The sequence below is a fragment of the Lepus europaeus genome, chromosome 16 (assembly GCF_033115175.1).
Source record: "Lepus europaeus isolate LE1 chromosome 16, mLepTim1.pri, whole genome shotgun sequence".
Taxonomy (NCBI): Eukaryota; Metazoa; Chordata; class Mammalia; order Lagomorpha; family Leporidae; genus Lepus; species Lepus europaeus.
Window position 1 is genome coordinate 12,543,081 of NC_084842.1, and position 8,922 is coordinate 12,552,002.

Genomic DNA, 8,922 nt, shown 5'->3' on the forward strand with positions numbered 1-8,922 from the left:
GTTTCAGACATAAAGAGGGAAAAGTAAATTATGAGCCAGAAATGTACTAATGGGAATAAGGGACTGATGTGGACATTGTTGGTGACTTTGAAGATGGCTGTTTAGGTAAAGTAATACGGTAGAAATGAAGGTAATCATTGAGAGGGAGTGCAAATGAACTAGGTAAGAGCAAATGTGAGCGTAGTAAATTCTGTTTATTTTTGAATGATCAACTTTGAAAGGCTGTTTACTGCTGTTGGGAAGAAGACAGAGAAGCACAGGAGTGATGAAATTCAGAATATACTAAGGAGACGAGTGAGACAATGGCCAGTGTAGGAGAAAGAGCCCTGAAGTGGAAGTGGTGAGACCCAGGTTTCATTCATGCCAACTCTTTAAGTTGCTTCACCATGAAAGGGTTGGCAGACTTTGTGTAAAGTGATAGATAGTAAAACTATTTTAATCTCTGTGGGCCAGAGGGTTTATGCCATACTTACTTAACCAAGTTTTCCTAACAGGGAAGTAGCCATAGATAATAGAGAATGCCTGGGTATGGCTATGTTTCATCCAGTAAAATGGTGGACACTGATATTTGAATTTCATATAATTATGTGACATCAAATATTCTTGACTTTTTTTAGTCCTTTCAGAGTGTAAAAGCCATTGTTAGCTTGTGGGACTTGCAAAACAGATAGTGGATTGGATTTGGCCAACAGGCTACCAATATATGTTCTCTAAAATGAAAAGTTGGGCTAAAATATGTTTATTCTCTACATTGTGTAGACTTGCGTGAGGAATTCTTGTTGACTTAATTGGCCTGTTTAAGTTTATCATCTATACTGATTTATGTTGAGCAGAACCAATTCTGTCCCATTTAGAATTCTGCACAACATAGAATTTGTGTTTGTGACTAAAGTTCCAAGAATATTGTTTATGCAATAAGGATTCTCCTGAGATAACATGGGAAATGATATATAATAATAATGTCTTTAATATTTTAAAACAGAATTTAAGGGCCAGCACCATGGCTTACTTGGTTAATCCTCCGCCTGCAGCGCCGGCATCCCATATGGGCGCCGGGTTCTAGTCCCGGTTGCTCCTCTTCTGGTCCAGCTCTCTGCTGTGGCCCAGGAAGGCAGTGGAGGATGGCCCAGGTGCTTGGGCACCTGCACCCACGTGGGAGACCAGAAAGAAGCACCTGGCTCCTGGCTTCGGTTCGGTGTAGCTCCAGCCATGGCAGCCATTTCGGGGGTGAACCAACGGAAGGAAGACCTTTCTCTCTGTCTCTCTCTCACTGTCTAACTCTACCTGTCAAATAAATCTAAAAAAAGTTTTTAAAAAACCCAGAATTTTTTTTAAAAAAAGGTATATTTTGGGACATAAAGTATTATTTGGCACAAATAAAAAGAATTTGTAAAAGAAACGTGTTTATTTCTCAGAAAACCTTGAAACTATTGTTTGTTTTTATAAAGAAGGAAGGTTAATAAACATTTAACGATGTTAAAAAATAAGTGACAAAATGATCTATGTGGAAGTTTTAAACAGTACTAAGGCCAGCACTGTGGCTCAATTGGCTAATCCTCCACCTGTGTCGCCGGCACCCCAGGTTCTAGTCCTGGTCAGGGCGCCGGATTCTGTCCCAGTTGCTCCTCTTCCAGTCCAGCTCTCTGCTGTGGCATTGGAGGGCAGCGGAGGGTCGCCCAAGTGCTTGGGTCCCTGCACCCGCATGGGAGACCAGGAGGAAGCACCTGGCTCCTGGCTTCAGATCGGCGCAGCGCCGGCCGTGGTGGCCATTATGGGAGTGAACCAATGGAAGGAAGACCTTTCTCTCTGTCTCTCTCTGTCTATAATTCTACCTGTCAAATAAAAAAAAAAGTACTAAAAAATTTTGTATATGCTAATGCTTTGTATATTTAAAATTACCTTCAATTACCTCATTTTTGGAAACTTATCACAACTGACCATAGATTTTTGTTAAGGACACTGGAATTTCTAAGTTCAGTGGAAAACAATTGTTATTAAGGACTGATAGTAATCAGATTCTTTTTTTTTTTTTTTTTTTTTTGTAATCTATGGTCCATAACCAAGTGATCTCAAGTATTCAAGTTTCTAATGTTTAGGAACAGACCCAAGAAACTCACTATAAATGTTAGCTTAAAAATAGACCTTGAAGGGATTAAGTCTAGTTTGGTCACTTGACATAAAAGTTCATTTTATTTTCTGCTAACTTGTCTTTGAAAATATATTATCATTACTATGCTCCTAAGCACTGAAACAAAATCAGTGAATTTCAGAAGTCTTTCCTTTATTTATAAATTCTACTACAGAAACATCTTGTAGGATACCATATGGCTGAAGTCATCCAGCTTTCCTGAATATATAATTTAGCTGTAGTTAAAGGCAATAATGAAGATTATCTCAGCAGTTGGCTCCAAGTAAAATATTTCAAATGATTGTTCTGCACTTTTATATGCTGTTGATGTAGATCCTGATTAAAGAGGCTTTTTTGGTTTCTCCACCGACTACATTACCATGTGAGAAGTGGAGTTTTGGCAGTTATCTCTGGAGTTGATTGATGTATCTGATGTGACTGGATGTGAGGAGGACTCATTTTCTACTTCTTGTTTTAGAGTTCTCTGTCCGTTCCGTCTTCTGATTCATATTTGGCAAATAGATCACAAGACCACCTTTCATAAGAGGCAGAGGAGAAAAGGGCAGGGATTGGAGGGGAAAATCCTTTGTGAACATTATGTAGAATCTTATCCATTGTGATCATTCTGTAGAATTTTGCCATCTCAACCTGTATTGTGATGTAGTGTTTTAACTAAGGAGTTAATAGGTATCTAGAGGCCCATGAACTATATTATGAAATGGTATGGGAAGTGCCTGCTTCCACATATTTCAGAGCTCTATAGGTTTCCTTTGATACTCTATAGGTTTATTTCAGAGCTCTATAGGTTTCCTTTGATACTGTATAAGTTTCCTTTGATACTTGGTTGTGTTAAAAAAAAAAAGGGAGAATAGGGTTGGAGAGAGAAGACAGGAAGGAAAAGGGAATATGGAAGAGCATCTCTGTTAAATACGGCAAAAGTGTTTTCAACTGTAGAATGATGTTATGGAAGAGTAGCTAATGCGTGATTGGTGCAGCCCATCAACTGTAAGATTGTCATGTAATCACTTATGACATTTTTAAATTTTTGTTAAATCCAGAGATTCTGATTAGTCACAGAGTGTATAGAAACAATACTTTAAAAAAAAGTTTTTGGCAAGAATTTTACAAAATGTTTGTAAAAATTGTTAATGACTGGAAGTCTTTTTTTTTTTTTTTTTTTTTTTTGGACAGGCAGAGTTAGAGAGAGAGAGACAAAGTGAAAGGTCTTCCTTCTGTTGGTTCACTCTCCAAATGGCTGCTACAGCTGGTGCACTGCGCCGATCCGAAGCCAGGAGCCAGGTGCTTCCTCCTGGTCTCCCATGCGGGTGCAGGGCCCAAGGACCTGGGCCATCCTCCACAGCACTCCTGGGCCACAGCAGAGAGCTGGACTGGGAGAGGAGCAACCAGGACAGAATTTGGCGCCCCAGCCAGGACTAGAACCTGGGGTACCGGCACCACAGGCGGAGGATTAGCCTAGTGAGCCGCGGTGCCGGCCCAATGACTGGAAGTCATTGAGCTTTTCAGGAACACAGCTTTTGGTTACCCAGTTACATGAATTACAAGGAAAAGGTCTGTTAACAGGGAAAAAGAACAAGGGTTTTTAATAGTATATAAAAACAAAATTGTGAATTCATTTTCTGTTTTGGGGAACCTGGAAAATTGAGTTGAAACCTATTGATGGTGTGACCAAGAATATAGTTAAGTCCATTTAAGAACTTCTAAATGATTACTGCCATTGCCTTTTGTGTATTAATTGACCTTTTTGCTTGATAACTTTGCATTGATTTTAGGCCTCCAACAAAATGGAAATGAAAGAGATTGCTAAACCCAAGGCGCTATGGAAAATGAGCTCACCTAGTGAACCTTCATTATTTACTGGTGTAGAAGTCAGTGCTTTAAAGAAATTTACCATTCCCAAGATCAGGAAGACAGCTGAGAAAGGTAAAATTTCTGTAGACAATAGGATTTTTATAAATAACTACTATTAAACTTCTCTGATTCTTAGTTTATGTTCCTTTTCTACTTTGACTCTCTGTAAAATAAGATCACATTTTTAATTCTTGAAATGTATACATGTACTTCTAGTTTCTCACAAAATGGAATAGAAAACATCTCATATCCTGCTCAGTAAGTATGTCTTAAAATCCCTAGACACTATATATTTATAGCCAAAAAAAAAAAAAAAAAGGCTTTCAGAGGTGAAGAGACGAGCCAGCTATGAAAATGAGACTAATTGAATGACGTAGCAGTGCGTTCCCCAGATTTTCTGTTTCCTCCCTGTCTCACACTGTATGTCTGTAATACGGAATGATATACAACCATTCCATCCCTGCCCCCCACAAAAAAGGCTGTTCTGTGTTGCCAAAACAGTGAGAGAGACAGCCTAAAAAGACAGAAACCTAGTTGATATTAAACCACCCTGTTCTTGTAAAAAACACTGGAGTTGGGGGGTGTGAAGCAGAGAACATGGCCCTTGCACTTTTTTCATCAAAGACAAAATTAAGAGCAGAGACTTGGGCTTGTGCTTCTTCCCCGCCCTGCCAGGGTGATACCAAAGGAAGCCAAGGGGAGGGTTGAACTGCAGCGTCTACCCGGCAGGAACAAGGTACCCTTCTTCCTGCCAAAGGTGCCAGTGATGACCTGGTGGGGAGCTTAGACTTCCGCCATGGCACATCAAGAATGTGCTCTCCTCCTTGCCTGTCTCCTGCCCCTGCAGGGTCATCACCACTCCGGTGGTTAGTTGTCTCTTCCCACAAGGGGGAACACAGACTTGAGACCCTAGCATCGTAACAAGGCATCTTTCCCCTACCACAGTGTCCGAGGAGACTGAGTGGGGAATGTGGACTTGTGCCTCTTTGCAGTTGTGGCAGGATACCATCTAGGGTGTGAACGAAGGCCCTGTAGAAAGCTAGGACTTCAGCACTGCTTTGGGAATCAGTGTTCCCGTGTCCCTGCCAGGAGTTCTTACTGGCAGCCGTTCCTCCTGCCAGTACAGTCTTAGTAAAGGCTTGGCAAATTAACTCAAGATTGAGTACAATCCAGAATCTCATGACAATTTCCAGATTGACCAGGATGCAATAAAAATCACCAATCTTAACCACTGACAAGAAAAATGCTCCACTTGAATGAAAAAGGTACTCAATATTTGGACAACACCAAGATGACAAAGGCTTCAGTAATCACACTTCTAGGTTTTTAACCATATCACTTGCAAATTTATGTCTGTGCAAAAGCCTGTATAGGATTTTGCAGCAGTTTTAATCATAATTGCCAACTTGGAAGTTAAAATGTCCTTTGGTATGTGAGTAGATAAATACAGTGTTGCCTCTAAACCAGGGATGGGGAACGTCTGGTCCACTGGCTGTATAAGACCCACAAAATCATTTGGTCTGACTCTGCCAAGGCAACCACAGGCAGGACTAGAAATTCACTAAATCTATAGAAATCCAATTTTTAACTTGATAATTTTATATGGCTTGCAAATAGTATTATAAATACCCAAATGGAGGCAGATGCTGTGGTTTAGTAGGTTAAGCCTCCACGTGCAGTGCTGGCACCCCTTAACAGGCGCCAGCTGTTCCACTGTTGATCCAGCTCCATCCTAATTACCTGGGAAAGCAGTGGACGATGGCTCAGGTGCTTGGGTTCCTTTTATGCATGTGGGAGACCCAGAAGAAGCTCCTGGCTCCCACCTTCGGATCGGCACAGCTCCGGCCATTGTGGCCATTTGGGTTGTGAACCAGCAGATGGAAGACCTTTCTCTCTGTCTCTGCCTCTCAAATAGATAAATAAATCTTTAAAAAAAAAAATAAAGCAAAATAAATATGCAAATGGTCCGTGAAGAAAAAGGTTCCCCACCACTGACCTAGACAATAGACTTACTTGGTGCTTTAAAAAAAAAAAAAAGGAAATTAACTATCAAACCATGGAAGGAAGTGGAGGAACCTTAAATACATATTGCTGTGTTAAAGCAGCTCATCTGAAAAGACTGCAGCCATGATTCCAACTATATGACATTCTGGAAGAGGAAAAACTAAGAAGATGGTAAAAAGATCAGTGGTTCCCAGGACATGGGACAAAAAGGATGAATAGATGGACCACGAAAGACTTCTAAGGCAGTGAAACCACTATGTGTGATACCATCATAATCTGTATGATACAACACCGGTCATAATCCATGGAGACAAGAGTGAACCCTAAGGTAAATGATGGACTCTGAGTGATAGTGGTATCTTGGTATAGGTTCATGAAGTTTAACAAATATGCTGCTCTGGCAGGGGATGTTGATAATGAGGTGAAGGCTGTGTGTGTGTGTGTGTGTGGAGTCCTGGGGTATATTGGAGATCTCCGTAACTTTGCAAGTTTTTCCATGAATGTGAAACTACTCTAACAATGTCTGTGAAGAAAACAAACAAAAAACCCACTCAGTGGGTTCAAGAGAAAAGAGTCCCGGTTGGGGCGCCGGATTCTATCCCGGTTGCCCCTCTTCCAGGCCAGCTCTCTGCTATGGCCCGGGAGTGCAGTGGAGGATGGCCCAAGTCTTTGGGCCCTGCACCCGCATGGGAGACCAAGAGAAGCACCTGGCTCCTGGCTTCAGATCAGCGCGATGCGCCGGCCGCAGCAGCCATTGGAGGGTGAACCAACGGCAAAAAGGAAGACCTTTCTCTTTGTCTCTCTCTCTCACTATCCACTCTGCCTGTCAAAAAAAAAAAAAAAAAAAAAAGAGTGGAAAGGCTCAGCATGTAGAAATTACCCAGTATGAGCAACACAGAAAGTAGAAAAATTGATACGGACTTTCTAAACTTGTAACACAACAAAAGAAATCCTGATATCTTTGTCATTGTATGTACTATCAGCAGGAAAAGGAATAGGGCTGAAAAATATTCAAAGAAATATTGGAGGCTGGTGCTGTGGTGTAGCAGGTTAGGACCCCAGCCTGCAGTGCTGGCATTCCATATATGTGCCTCTTCAAGTCCCGGCTGCGCCTCTTGCAATCCAGATCTGTGCTATGGCCTGGGAAAGCAGTGGAAAATGGCCCAAGTCCTTGGGCCCCTGCACTGCGTGGGAGACCTGGAGGAAGCTCCTGGCTCCTGGCTTCGGATCGGCTCAGCTCTGGCTGTTGCAATCATTTGGGGAGTGAACCAGTTGAGTGGAAGACCTCTCTCTCTCTCTCCGCCTCTCCTCTCTGTGTAACTCTGACTTTCAAGTAAATAAATAAATCTTTAAAAAAAAAAAAAGAAAGAAAGAAAGAAATGAAGGCAAAGACAGCAGTTCTGGTGAAAACAGAGGATTTATTTCCAGAGCATTCAGGATATTCTTGAAGCATTTGGACAGCTTACTATGTGTCTAGCATTCTTTGTCATTTTTTAAAAAAGATTTATTTATTTATTTGAAAGTCAAGAGTCACATAGAGAGAGGAGAGGCAGAAAGAGAGAGAGAGAGAGAGGTCTTCCATCCGATGGTTCACTCCCCAATTGGCCACAACGGCTAGAGCTGTGCTGATCCGAAGCCAGGAGCCAGGAGCTTCTTCTGGGTCTCCCACATGGGTGCAGGGTCCCAAGGACTTGGACCATCTTCCACTGCTTTCCCAGACCATAGCAGAGAGTTGGATCAGAAGTGGAGCAGCCGGGTCTTGAAGCTGTGCCCATATGGGATGCTGGCACTTCTGGCCAGGGCATTAAACAGCGTCAGCCCCTCTCTGTCATTTTTAAGTTACCCTGTGGCCAGAATCTTACATTGTCTCAGCTACAGGCAGAAAGCACAAGAAGAATTGAGAGCTTGCCAGCTGAAGATGCAGGCCGCTGTCGTCCATTGGTCATCTTGATATGGGGAAGTCAAACCATGTGGAGGTCAGGCTTTTGACAGTGGTAACATCTGGAATGCAGTCGTAACCCGTCACGGGTGTCCAGGACCTCCACAACAGCACGGGACTGCAGACACTGAGGAGGTTGTGGTGCTGCAGCAACTTGGGCAGCGCTGCTCTCCCCTTGAAGATTTGTTTTAAGGTTAGGAAACAGAAGCAGCCAAATGATGGCTAAAGCGAACGCCTAATGATTTCCCAGAGACACGCTTGTAAGATTGTCCTCACTTGAAGAGGAATGAACAGGAGTGTTGCTGTGAACAACAACAAAGTGGTAAACTTTCTCTGAGTTTTTTGTGCTAAAGTTTTGCCTAATTTCCTCAGAACACTATCTTAATTAGAAAGATGTTACTATTCTTTGGCCTTCCAGAAAATCGATAAACAACATGCTTTGAGCGGCCCCAAAACTATGCCTTTGCCTTTGACTGAGATGCATTGGCTTTGGTTGGATCACTCCCACATCTGGATACCCATTGCTTTGATCGTGCTTTACCTTCAGGATGGCACTGGTGAATCCGTGTCTCATCTCCTGTTACTGTTCTTGAAAGAAACGCTTCAAAGTCTTGATCTCACTTGCTTAAAATTTGCATTGAAGACTCTGCCCTTGTTGGAAGCTAATCTGGGTACAACAGTTTGGCTACCCATCAGGCAAAGTTTGCCCAGTTTTTAAGTCAGAACTGTGAAAGATGAACCAGTTGAGATGTTTATGATGTTGTCTGTTCCACTGTTAATCGTCATTTCTTGCAGATCGATGTGGTAGATGCTCCACCACAGTGGACTTCATCGTCAGTATGATCCCATTGCTTCTTTAAATGAATTACCCATTTATAAACGGCAGATTTATTGAGGGATCGTCCCCGTAAACCTTTCATTAAATATCAGTGATTGCACCATTCCTCCACCCAAGTGTCACCATCACACATAGAGATACAGA

At 42.2% G+C, this 8,922-nt stretch overlaps 1 protein-coding gene across 1 annotated transcript in view; it reads left to right on the forward strand.

The window, feature by feature from the left end:
- Nucleotides 1-3,930: 3,930 nt before the first annotated feature.
- The window catches only part of TEX15 (testis expressed 15, meiosis and synapsis associated), a 64,287-nt gene continuing 59,295 nt past the window's right edge, over nt 3,931-8,922 (forward strand). Inside the window, exon 1 of the mRNA XM_062213226.1 lies at nt 3,931-4,069. Within this exon, the coding sequence (XP_062069210.1) occupies nt 3,931-4,069 (139 nt within the window). The remainder of the gene's footprint in view (nt 4,070-8,922) is intronic.